At 34.1% G+C, this 13,231-nt stretch overlaps 2 protein-coding genes across 2 annotated transcripts; both read left to right on the forward strand.

Annotated features, from left to right (window-relative positions):
- The first annotated feature begins 2,781 nt into the window (after positions 1-2,781).
- Positions 2,782-6,924, forward strand: LOC145570888 (protein neprosin-like). Its single transcript, XM_081630011.1, has 4 exons — positions 2,782-2,913; positions 3,893-4,081; positions 4,982-5,137; positions 6,553-6,924. The coding sequence occupies exons 1-4, from the start codon at positions 2,782-2,784 to the stop codon at positions 6,922-6,924; spliced, it is 849 nt and encodes a 282-aa protein (XP_081486137.1).
- Positions 6,925-8,806: 1,882 nt separating this feature from the next.
- On the forward strand, positions 8,807-10,216 carry LOC145570889 (uncharacterized). Its single transcript, XM_081630012.1, has one exon. It carries the CDS (start codon positions 8,807-8,809, stop codon positions 10,214-10,216), a length of 1,410 nt encoding a protein of 469 aa, XP_081486138.1.
- Positions 10,217-13,231: the final 3,015 nt, after the last annotated feature.

The following is a 13,231-nucleotide window of genomic DNA, read 5'->3' on the forward strand; positions in this document are numbered from 1 at the left end:
TTCAAAAAAAAAAAACACTTAAATTAGTATATTTTTAAAAAAAAAAATCATTTTATGTGTGTAAAAAGTTGTTTAAACTTAGCTCCATCACTTACAACATTACTAGAATGATAACTTTTTGTCAGTAAGATTTTAGGTTAAAAATAAGTTTTTTTATTTTTATTTAAGAAAATAGATTGAATATCTAATTGATTAATTTATTCTTATTAAGGAATTACTTTGAATATGTGGTAGGGTAAAAAATACAATTGTTTTTTTTGCATTTGTATTTACCCCAATTAGTCTAGTTGTTGTGGATGTCAAAACTCCCTTCATTCTCGAAAAAACTCTTCACTTGGAAATGTACGACGTACATAAATTTTCTACAAGTAATGAAACAAAATATATATATATATATATTTACTTATTATTTTTAGTAAAACGAATAATTTATAAGTTTCTCATTATATAAATTCATGTATATATTTACAATAATGTATTTGGAGCTGTTATATTAATAGTTAGAGTTTACTGAAAAATTCGAGAACTAGAGAAGTAGCAAACCATCAACCCAAACCATTGTGATATTCTCTTAGATTTTCCTCCTCCACTTGACTTACTTGGCTTCTATTTGGACCATTCTACTATTAGATGTCTGTTATGTATTTCATGTTACCTTCATTATGTAGTACAATTGGGTTTAGCTTAGATCAGAGTTTATGCATGTGTTAACTATCTTGACTCTTTTAGCTTACATCGAATTTATGTATCCATAGGGACGTAAGTTGTATGTTAGGTTTGATTATTAAACTCGGTTTAATTTGTGTTGAAAAAAATCACAAAAATATTAATTGTAATTCTCTCTCAAATCTTCTTCCTCTACATTTTAACTTAATTTATTGTGCATCATTTATTCTTAACTTCTTTTAGTATGCCAAATAATTATACTCCAAAAATTTATAATGTTATATGCGTCATATTAATTTATACATCAAAGTCAATAAACAATTTTACATTAATTAATTCTAATTTAAGTATTTAACATCCAATAACTCTATACAAAACCCTCCAAATTAAAACTTCACTTTAGCAACTTTATTAAAACATTCTTTTTTTTTTTTTTTGAACAAAACATTTAGCATTATTGATGTTACATTGGAATGGTGGTTACATCTTCATTTTCATTTTAAAGGTCACATGTTCGAAAATCTTTTAATTTAAGTTGAGAGGCCAACATGAATTTTATTTACTTGGAAAAATACACTTTAATAATCCCAACTTTGGCCAAGTTATTTTAAATAATCCCAATTATCAATTATTTTACAATAATCCCAACTTTCACCTTCATTTTCTTTCTTCAATACCAAACCGGTCAATAAAAGTCAACAAACCTATGTCATCCATCAAACCACCAGCAGCCCCAAAATCGCACCAAAATAACCGAGATAAATGCTTGAAAAAATCCCCCAAATTCGTCTGAAATCGGAGCCTTTTGCATGAAATACTTACGTGACTAGAAGCTTGAACGCACCTATGTCATCACTTGAAAACTGCAACCTGAACCCTAGAAAATCGCCCAAAAATTGCAACTTTAAAACCGAGAAAATTGGACTTGAAAATCGCAACCTTAAAACGTGTGAAACCGCCGGAGAAGGTGGCTATTGGGGTCGGTTTTGGAGGTGGAGAAGAGCGCGGTGGTTTCCGGTGGGGCTAGCGATGCGTTTGGGGAAGAGGCAGTGAACTCCGGCTGCTGGAGTTTGGATTAGAGGTGGCGGGGCTGGGTTTTTTTAAAACTTATTTGTTTTTTTTGTTTTTATTGGACCAATTAATGTGTGACACGTGGCATATTAAGAATTTTTTTTTAAAAAAACCTTCTTAACAGGTAACCGGTTTTTGGGATTGGAGAAAGAAAACTGAGGTGAAAGTTGGGATTATTGTAGAATAATCGATAGTTGGATTATTCAAAGTAAATTGGCCAAAATTGGGATTATTAAAGTGTATTTTTCCTATTAACTTTCAAAATTATTCATCCATCAAAGAAACACAACCTATAATTATTTAATTGAATTATTATTATCTATCATTATTGGTATCATAATTGTTAGTGTTATTATTGTAGCATTAACTATCTCCAAATTTGGTAAAATATCAAGATTTTTTTGGATTTTGATATATATTGATTATTTCCACTTTAATATTTTTACACTTTGATATGCTACCAAAATAAGAATACTTAGAGAGATACTCCCATGAGTCCCATCCCTCCATTTCATAATAATAAGACTATAATACAAAGTAGAAATTTATCACACTTGACAATGCACTATTTTGACCATTAATATAAATATTTAAATATTAGTAATAAAAAAATATTGATGTCATAAAAATTTATATTAATACCTACATTAATAACATTTTACATTTTTTTTTTGTGATACATCAGTAAGTAAAAATAAAAGATAGAAAAAGCTTATTTAAAAGTCGATTAAATTATGTCCATAATTCAGAAACAAATTTTATATATATATATATATATATATATATATATATATATATATATATATATATATATATATATATATATATATATATATATATATAACATCTTGAAGGCTTTGTCAATGAGCCTCAACCCCTAAACTAAAAGCTTCTAAACAAAAAATTATTTAGAATTATTTTGTGAGAGTGTTGGATTATAATTATTTTAGGTACTTATGAATCAATACCATCTTCAAGTAGCAGCCTTTCATAACTCATTTTAATAAAATTGCTTTACATCAATGCAGGTTTGCAAGTTATACAATGGTTCAAGCACAAAAGATGTTGGTGTATGCATTTCTCTCATTATTCCTTGTATCATTTTTTCCTACTAATGGCCTGTGTAGAGGGCTTCTCGAAAAAGATAGACCGGATCATGTTGCCAAGACAATTGAGGTACTTTTCAAGGTCTTTAACAAATTTGAAACTATTTTGAAATGTACAAATAAAAAATACCACCTTTTATATACATTTGGATGCACATAGAAATAGGTGCACGTAAGGGTAGGTTTTTGCTCATTTCATATATTCGTAGTATTTGGATTTCGCTCATTTCACATAATTTTTTTTTGCTCATTTTAAAATAAACAAAAATATTAAATGAGCAAAAAAAACAAAAAAAAAACTTTGGTGTATTTTACACCCGGGTTTATATAAAATTTACAGAAAAGTATTCATACTTCTTAAATAATAAAATTGATTATGGTTTTCTATCTCTCAAATTAAAAAAAAAAAAAGAAAAAAAAGCATTCTCATATGCTTGAAGTAATTAAAATTGATCAACTAATTATAATTTATCTTTTACTAGTAAAAAAATTAAATGTCTTACACTAGATAAATAAATCTTAACTTGATATATTCACTGTGTCCCAAAATAATTGACAGGTTAGAGTTCTTTTCACTAATCATATACTACGTATTAACTTTGACTATAATTTTTTAATTAATGCAATAAAACATATTTTATAATGAAATACATTGTTAGACAGGTATTAATATAAAGTTTGATAATATAACTTTTTTTTTATTGTAATTAATATATATTTTTTTTGAAAGAGTTGTAATTAATATTTAATTAGATAAAATAAGGTCAAATTAGTGCATTTATTCACATGTGTGCAAAGTTTGACTATGCCAATTATTTTACTTATTATTTACAAAGTGCAAATATATTTTCTAGACAGAATATGGAGACATATATGATTGCATAGACTTTTACAAGCAACCAACATTTAATCACCCTCTCTTAAAAAATCACAATTTTCATCCAGAGGTATGCTATGCTAACTTTTAATCCTTAATTAGTACTTTCTCATCTGTTCCTATTTATTTGTCCCATTTGCTTTTTTAACGTATATTTTAATAATATGAGTAGACAAGATCGAGTTCTACTCCTAAGGTGGTTGACAACAATGCTAACTCTTGGAGCAAGAATGAAATGTCACTACTTGATATGTTCCGTTTTAAGGATGGAGGGTGCCCTTCAGGAACTGTTCCTATAAGAACAGTCAATAGTTATCACACTAATTGGAAATACCCAGAGCAAGACGTTTCGGGAATTGTTGTAAGTTTTTAATTTCCTCTTAATTTTAGTGAGATCTTTATTTTTTGGGTTTTTTTGTCAAAAACTATCTAATAAAACTCATGTTTTGAAGAAACTATCTAATAAAAAAAATGTTATAATAAACTACCTAATAAAGATAAAATGTTGTAAGAAACTACCTAAGAAAAGGTAAAATATTGTAAAATACTACCTATACCGAATTTTCACTGTTGATCGACTGCAAGACTCTCCCAAAACCACCGCTTTTATTCCCAAAACTAACACAACTTGCTTGAAATCGGCTCAACCACATCTAAACCACCTTTCAACCCCAAAACGACCACCTCTATCCCTAAAAACCACCATCCCGGCTGAAGCACTAATCTACCTTCACCAACTCGGAATATCCTCTAACCATCCCGAAAAAAACCTTACCACCTTGAAAATCAACCCACACGGTGGTACGGTGGTTTTGGGGGTGTTCTAAGGTGGACCAACATCCTAAAATTATGTCAATGGTGGAATTTCGGTCAAAGGTAGTATATTAGAACATTATATCTTTTATTAGGTAGTTTCTTACAACATTTTTTTGAATTGGTAGTTTCTCATAAAATGTCCTTATTTTTTTTAATTTTTTTGAGGAAAATTTAGCAAAGTAATATTGATACTATGTATTTATTCTAATTTTTAATTTTTTTTTTTTTTTTTGAAGTAGTACGTACTTATATTTTCATTTAATTAATCTACTCCCTATGTCCCCTAAATGCATAATACATGTCATTTGATTAAGTTATTAAGAAATTTAAATATTATTAGATACTCCATATTATTTATCTTTCGTTATTCTTAATTCATGTTAATTATGGTAATCTCTATTAAAATATGTGACGAGTAATAAATGATACATTGCATCATGTGTAGTTTGCGTTGGGTCAAACCAAAAACGATACTTCAAAGAAATATTATGGAGCTCGAGGAGAAATCAGCGTTTGGAATCCACAACTTAAACCAAACCAGTATACTTCTGCTGAAATCATACTTAGAGGCGGTAATGACGCTATTATTGCTGGTTGGACAGTAAGTTTTTTTTTTTTTTTTTTTTTAAATGTTAATTTACTAATTTAATTTCAAATTTAATTATTCTTGAATTAAAATGATCATTATTGGTAGTAATTTAAGATGGAAAATCAAGTTACCATTTTCTTTACTTTTTTCAAATGCAAGGTTAATCCAATGAAATACGGCGACAATCAAACAAGGTTCTTCATTTACGCAAATGTAAGATATATAGCAACATGTTACTTCGTATTACTTAACCTAGGAATAGTTTGTTATCAATTTAAAATTTATAACTTCCTCTGTTCATATTTGTTACCAATATTTGTCAATATAAAGTCCAAATTACTTAGTAATTAACTAATCAATAAGTTTATCATGATCAATTTACAGGCAGGCGATAAACATTGTTTCGATTCAGAATGTGGATTTGTAGTAACAAGACCAGATATTCCCCTCAACTTAGTAATGTCTCCATTATCCAAAATTACAGGACCAATTTATGCAAACTCTTTCTTTGCAGTGGCGTATCCAGGAATTTTGAACCGTGGGTTCGAAATCTAAAAAAAAAACCGATGATAATATATTAGTTAAATATTCAATACATAAGTTCAAATTTTGCGACTCAATATCCGCATCATCAATAGGAGACAAAATTTCTTCTTCTATCGGAGGATTCCTTGAACTAGGTGAAGAACTAGTAGTGGACTTTTGCAAATCCTCGGCACGTTTCCAAAAAGACTTTTTTTTTTTTTTTTTTTTTGAAAACAACCAAAAAGACTCTAAACTCATGCTAAGTTGGTAACAAAAGCTCTACAATCTATAATAATACACAAAATAAACAATATAATAATTGTTATTTTCAATTTTAAAGTCTATACTAGTTACAACATTACTACTTTTATAAATCTACTACTTTTAAAGTATAATTCTATTACAAAAAATTATACTTCACATGAAACAAAAAGTCCCCAATAAACATTTTTTTTAATGTTATTTTGTGTGAAATCTGGAAAAAAAAAATAAAAAAAAAATAAAAAAAAAAACTAAAAATGGGGATAGTAAGAATCGAACCTAGGACTTATAAGCATCTCACTGCTCTAACTTTCAGCTCTAACCAATGCGCCAAACTTACTCAAGAGATTATTTACCTCACAAAAACTGTTTTAACCCTGTTTTTTTTTTTTTTTGTTTTTTTTTTTAGAAAAAAAAATTAAAACTTATAATTTTTTTACAAAAAATCTGTGGGTTCAATGAACCCCCTTGAACCCCCCCTAAATCCGCCCATGTTTCTTTGTCTATCAGGTAACGTGTATATATATTCTTCATACGGAGTACAACACATACACATACACATACACATACACATACACATACGACATGTTTTATTGTTTCACTAAAATGGTTACACATTACTTTTTACGTACGTGCATTAGGATGAGAAGAATGGGAATTATTATCTCCAAGGAGGAAAGGACAACATTGAACTCGGGTTTTGGCCGAAGGATATATTCGTAGGGCTAGCAAATGGTGCAACATATGCAGGATGTGGAGGAGAAGTATATACTGAAGGCACGGTAAAACCTATAGATGCACCAGTTATGGGAGCAGGGACATATCCTGATGAACTTCCAGAAAAGACGAATTTCGCGTATTGCAAATTCCAAGTGGTAGATGATGCTCATAATATTGTGACTACTCCATATCTTGAAGAGTTTACAAACAATAAAGAGTATAATGCTGTTGTTACAAATCAGGAAAATGCTAAATTTATCTACTTTGGTGGACCTTTTCCTGTTAATGGTTAGTTTGATGTACTTTCGATGAAAACTAATAAAATTTACTTAGCTTTGGATATTATCATTATGTGCCTTGAATAGTTCAATTATGAGCAATATAATATGCTTGGATGAGTCTGCAATTATTTATCTAATTGTTAAAATTCATTTATTAATTTTGAAATATTTTTTTTTAAATAATTTTCCTAATTAATTTACAAATCTTATTTTTTTATTATTAGTGAAATTAAAAAATAATTCATTAATTAATTATGAAAATATTAAATGGTAAAAAATAAATTTTAAAAATAAGAAAAAACATTTATAAATAATAAATCAGCCCATAAAAAAAATTAGTATAATAATGACACTCCTTTTACCATAGAATTTTCACACAAAAAAAAGTTTATGATCATTCTTGCTATGGTCCATCTATCACATTTAATTTCTCGAAGTTGAGATAGTGTAATGACTGTAATCATATCGCTTCCCAACTCATATCCCTATCTTATGGTCTAGAGATCAAATCTCAAGGTACTTGTTGTGCCTAAAATTTCATCCTAAGTTCTTATGTTCTACAGGAAGTTAGGTTGCAGGTTACAGGTTGGTGCGGCACAGGTCAAAGGTAGCTGCACAACTAACCTCCAGGTACCAAGCAGGCCGAAGATATTTTTAAGGAATATTCCTAAGATTCTCCGAATAGAAAAGGGTCAAAGATTCCTCCCAAAGAAATAGGAACCACTCCAAGCAGCCTTACTGTTGAAGAAGACCAGTTCAAATATAAGGAAAGGAGACCTGAAGACGTGGAGAAAAAGTAGGAACTACCTTGGCCCTCAACCCCGGATTCCATGGGATTGATGGAGAGAGCCGTTGAGGGCTCCTTGGATACTCTGTAGGCTATAAATAGGAGCATACTCATTGTAAAAGGCATCATAAAATATTCTTGCCTAAGAACTAAATACATTCGTAGCCCTCTAGTTGTAAGATTATCTTTCTAAGTATCAATCTGTAACCTACATTGTAACCAATTGAATCAAAACATTTAGTAGATTGGTGGACTCATAGCCACCCGCAGTTTTTACCCTTGTTCTTGGGGTTTTCTATGTCACCATTTCTTGTGTCTTCTTCCCTCTCCCTTTGCTCTATCTCTGAATCCTCCTTTGTTCGTTTCCTAGAACCTACTTCAGCAATTCCTGCCAGATTAATCTAGCTGTTATTATTGCGGACCAGGTCAAACTTGGTAATTAGTTTTTTGACCAAAACAGTTTGGCACCGTCTGTGGGGATACAGTTAGATCAATTTGTCCACCCTTCATCATGGTTGGAAGTCCCGATCCCAATCCAAATATGAGTGAACTAGTCGAGCAATTGCGGGAAGAATTGAGAGCCTCCAGGGAGCAGATTCAGAAGCTCCAGGCTGAGTCTCAAGCAACCTTGGAGAGGCTCTAGGCCGAATCTTAAGCATCCTTGGAGAAGTTATCTAAGGAGCTCGAATCCGTCAAGAGCAACAAAAAGAAGAGGGTAAGGATTAGTGATATACCCCAATTTACCCTGGTCTCCTACGACGAATCTGAAGGAGAAGACGAAGAGCCTTAGGATAAAGAAGATCAATCTGGTGGAAGCCTTAACCCCATGGCCAAGGAAGTCGCCGCTATTAAGGCCTAGAATCGGAAGATGATGAAGCTCTTGACCCGGCTACCAGGTGCTCCTAAACCTGTAGCCTATGAAACTCGCGATGGATTCGCTGAATCCCCTTTCGTGGAGGAAATTGCTAAAGTGCGTATTCCCACGAAGTTGAGTATCCCCTCCTTCCCGAAGTTGTACGATGGAACCACCGATCCCCAAGATCATGTGGCCCAGTACAAGCAGAAAATGTGGCAATTATCAATCCCGTGGGAATCATTGAACCCACCATGTGCAAGTCCTTCGGCGCTACTCTATCGGGACCTGCACTCCAGTGGCTGATCAACTTGAAGTCAGGTACCATCGCCAGCTTCTCAAGCTTGGTGAACAAATTCTATCAGCAGTTTGCTACCAGCAGAGAGCTGGATAAGCAAAGCAGTGACCTGTACCGAATCGTCCAGAAGCAGAACGAGACAACCCGACAATATTGGGACAGGTTCAATCGAGAAATGGTCAGCATCAAGAATTGTGATCATTCAACTACTATTGAGGCCTTCCGTAAAGGTCTTAATTATAGGTCTAGATTATATTATGAGCTGACAAGATATCCATGCGCCTCATTTGAAGAAGTTAGAACCAAAGCAATGACCGAAGTCCGGGTCGAAGAGGATGAGCATGCTAGAAGCTGGGTCGAAAGAAGGCCGACTGGGTATTCAGGAAATCAATCTTTCAGAAATCAAAACTCCGGACCCTGGCAAAGCAGTTGGAAACCAAGGCGCAGCAGTGTCAACAGTGTATATGATCCAGGAGCAGGTGAAGGCTCTAGCAAGCCAGCAATAGAATACCACCTAGATATCAGTTCGTATGGTTTTGATACGGATATAGTGGGAGTTGTGAACGCTATAAAGGATATTGGGCAAACTGTGAGGTGGCTTAGGAAGAGCGACAAGCTTGAGCATCAGAAAGATAAGTCTAGGTGGTGCGAGTACCATGGAGATCACGGGCATAGGATTGATGAATGCAACAGTCTTAAGAGAGAGGTAGCCTGGCTACTAAAAAGGGGCTACCTGAAAGATCTCCTTGGAAAGAAGGGAAAACGATCTGAAGTTAAACGGGAAGCCCTGCCAGGTCCACCAGCTTCCCCTACTCCAGGTGTCGTGATCAGTGCAATATCAGGAGGATCTAGCATCAGCGGTCTGACTTATTCCAATGCAAAAAGGATAGCAAGAGTCGGCACCTCAGCCTCTAACATCCCCAAAACCTATCCTAGCAGAGAAGAAAAATTGCTGGACGAAATGAAGGTCGTGTTTGATGAAAGCAGGTTCAGTGAGCCCGAGCACCATGATTGCTTGGTTATCTCCCTCCATGTTGGTCATTACAAATTGAAGAGAGTACTAGTGGATAATGGAAGCTCGGCTAACATAATTTTCAAAGATGCCCTAGATCAAGCCGGCTTCAAAGAATCAGATATCATCAAGAGATCCACAGTTCTTGTCGGGTTCAATGGAGAGCCCATGAATTCTCTAGGAGAAATCCAGCTGCTAACCCTGCTCAAAGGTGTCAATATGATGCACAAGTTCTATGTGATAGACTGCAAGACCGCCTATAATGTAATAGTGGGAACACCTTGGATCCATAAAATGAAGGCTATCCCATCTACCTATCATCAGCTGCTCAAATTTTCGAGTCCATGGGGGTAGCAGTAATTGAAGGAGACCGAAAGCAAGCACGAGAATGCTATCAGCTCGCCCTGAAACCTCATGGGCCTTCCATCTAGCAATTACAGCAAAATCCAGCACCCAAGCGCCCAAATGAGTTGCAATTAGATGAAGTAGTGCTGGATGAATCGAAACTAGAACAGAAGATCAAAATCGGAGCTGCTTTACCTTCAAAACAGAAAGAAGCCATCATCAAGTGCCTCAGAGAAACTTCAGATTGTTTCACCTGGTCACATTAAGACATGAAGGGTATCAGTCCAGAGGTCATTACTCATATGCTGAACGTGGACCCTAGCATAAGACCGGTGAAGCAGAAAAGGAGGAAATTTGCACTAGAGCGTAATCAAATCATCAATGAAGAAGTGTAGAAACTGCTAGATACTGGGAAAATGAGGGAAGTCAAGTATCCTGATTGGCTAGCTAACATGGTTGTCGACAGCAAAAAGAATAGTTCCTGGAGAGTCTACATCGATTTCACAGATTTAAATAAAGCGTGCCCCAAGGATCCGTTTCCTCTCCCTCATATAGATTCAATGGTAGACGTGACGGCTAGCCATGAACTACTCACCTTCATGGATGCATATTCCGGTTACAACCAGATCCTGATGCACCCGGATGATAAAAAAAAAAGACAGCTTTCATGACGGACAAGGGAATCTATTGTTACAAATTGATGCCGTTTGGTCTGAAGAATGCAGGTTCAACCTATCAGAGGCTAGTCAACAAAATGTTCGAAAACCAGCTAGGGGACACCATGGAAGTTTACATCGATGATATGTTGGTGAAATCAAAGAAAGCAGCTGATCATGTTTGTAGGGAATATTTCAAGCCATTAACCCCAAGCTTGATCCCACTGTGATCATACACTTAAGAATGGTGGCGTCCAAAGGGAAGGAAGCTAGAGCAAAAGAGTCGCCAACAAGTTTTAGGAACTTGTAAACCGTTCACAGGGTGAAGGTTACACCCCTTAACGATCCATGAGATCGTCAACTCCAAAAGGTCTTGAACCAAATAGGGTTTGAGGATGAAGGTACAAATCCAACCTAAAAGAGATTGAACCTACTCTAAAAATAGGCCTCTACTTCATTCTTCTCGTATTCATGTGCGCTTTCTGACTAACATGCAATCAATAGGTTAACCCTAAACCTGTTTATCTATGTTGGTTGAATTTAATGCACAAGCAAAACTATTATTGGCGATCACTTGAATTATAATCAAATTAACCCTAAACAAGATTATTAATTATCTTATTAAGCGTAATTACAAGTACCAATTCCCTTTAAACATGCATAAAAGGCGTGATCAAGCAATAACAATATAATAATATATATCAAGCAACATAATAACAATCATCATAATTATAATCATAATACTAATAAAGCTTAAATATAATAGCAAGATCCTAGGCATGATACTAACAAGATTAATAACAAACCCTACCATGTCACTAAACAATAAAAATCAAAGCTTTAGCCCTAACATGATACTAACATGATATTAGAAAAGAGTAAAAGGCACCCTAAACATGATACTAGAAAGCAATAAAAACATCCTAACATGATACTAGGAATTAAACAAATTTAACATGCTTTCTACAAGAATAGAGAAATAAGATTACATACTTTGATGCCTCGTGGCTCTTTCTAATAACAAAATACACACGTTAGTAACTTCAAGGAAAAGTATAAAATCAAACAATTAAATTAAATAATTGAAATAGAGATTAGGGACCAAACCCTCAGAAATTATAACCTTTCACGTCTAGGGAGAAGGCAACTTTGAACTTGGCTAGGTGTTTCTAGATCTCGTGTATGCGGAATTTTGTTTATGAAAAACTAGAGGGATGAGAGAATTGATGATTGTAGAGAGTGGATGAGAGTTGTAGATGATTGTGAATTGATTGCTTGATTGTGGATTGTTGATTGATGAATAAAAACGGAGGTTCAGGACCCTATTTATAAGAAAACAGTCCGAAAATAGGTAGAATTTGATAAGGAATAAAACTCCACTCTGTCGCTGCAAAACCGACCTTGTCGCGTGGTGACAAGGTCTGTCGCGTGGTAACAAGGCTTGTCGCGTGGCGACAGGCTTGTCGTTTGGCGACAACCTAGATTCCTACGCTCTTTCAAACACGGAGTCCACATATGAACCAAAATTGATTTGTAAAGTCCGTATGAAAATCGAAATCGTATTTTTCATAAAATAATATTTTATTCCAAATAAAACTTATCAAAATATAATTATTAATTCTAATTCTATTAGGATTTAATAGAACCTTCTAGAGAGTTCTAGAAGACTATAATCAATTCTAATAACCTTAGGAATAATAATTATCATTGGGCCCTCCCCTAGATCATTGGGCCGCATGTAAAGATCAAACCGGGCCTAGTTTAGTATTTTGGCCATAACTTCCTCATTATTCATCGGAATTGGGCTTATAATATATTGTTGGAATGCTCTTTGCAAGCCCCATCCAACTAAACTATTATTGGACCCTTGTTGTGGACCAAACTAAACTGGATTGGATGTTTTCATAAAATAGAGTTGTTTTCGAAAACAGAAAGAAAGAATTTTTAATAAAACCAACCGCAACACGTGACCTTTCACACTTTCACCTCATTTGATTATCATTCAACGCAAAAGGTATTCATCACTGGGTTTGATTTTGGGGAGACATATTTGGGTGTCTACAGAAGCCCCCACTTTGACTGAGTTTGGAGAAACGCAAGTTTCGAAAACGAAAGTCAAAGTAGCGATAGGGACGGAGAATGATTCAGAACGTTCTGCGATCCCAAATCATTCTTGTAACGCCGATACCTGCAAAATAGCATTAGTTAAAACAAATAAAAGAGTTAAGAAACGCGTATCTTGCACCGTCGAGCACACGTCTCTGAAGGTAATCGATTTTTGTATATGTTGAAGACCGCTCTGCTTGTAGCTGCCTCCTATTTCATCGAAGATGACTCTGCTTGTAGTCATTCTCCGCCGCTTGTGACC

The sequence above is a fragment of the Chenopodium album genome, chromosome 12 (assembly GCF_948465745.1).
Source record: "Chenopodium album chromosome 12, dcCheAlbu1.1, whole genome shotgun sequence".
In the NCBI taxonomy this organism is placed as follows: domain Eukaryota; kingdom Viridiplantae; phylum Streptophyta; class Magnoliopsida; order Caryophyllales; family Amaranthaceae; genus Chenopodium; species Chenopodium album.

What these genes read in the sequence shown, in the direction of transcription:
- LOC145570888 (XM_081630011.1), top strand. Translation starts at nt 2,782, where the DNA reads ATGGTTCAAGCACAAAAGATGTTGGTGTATGCATTTCTCTCATTATTC. An exon ending in AAGACGTTTCGGGAATTGTT is followed by an intron (nt 4,082 to 4,981) that starts GTAAGTTTTTAA and finishes CATCATGTGTAG; the next exon opens with TTTGCGTTGGGTCAAACCAA. An exon ending in CTATTATTGCTGGTTGGACA is followed by an intron (nt 5,138 to 6,552) that starts GTAAGTTTTTTT and finishes TACGTGCATTAG; the next exon opens with GATGAGAAGAATGGGAATTA.
- LOC145570889 (XM_081630012.1), top strand. Translation starts at nt 8,807, where the DNA reads ATGTGCAAGTCCTTCGGCGCTACTCTATCGGGACCTGCACTCCAGTGG.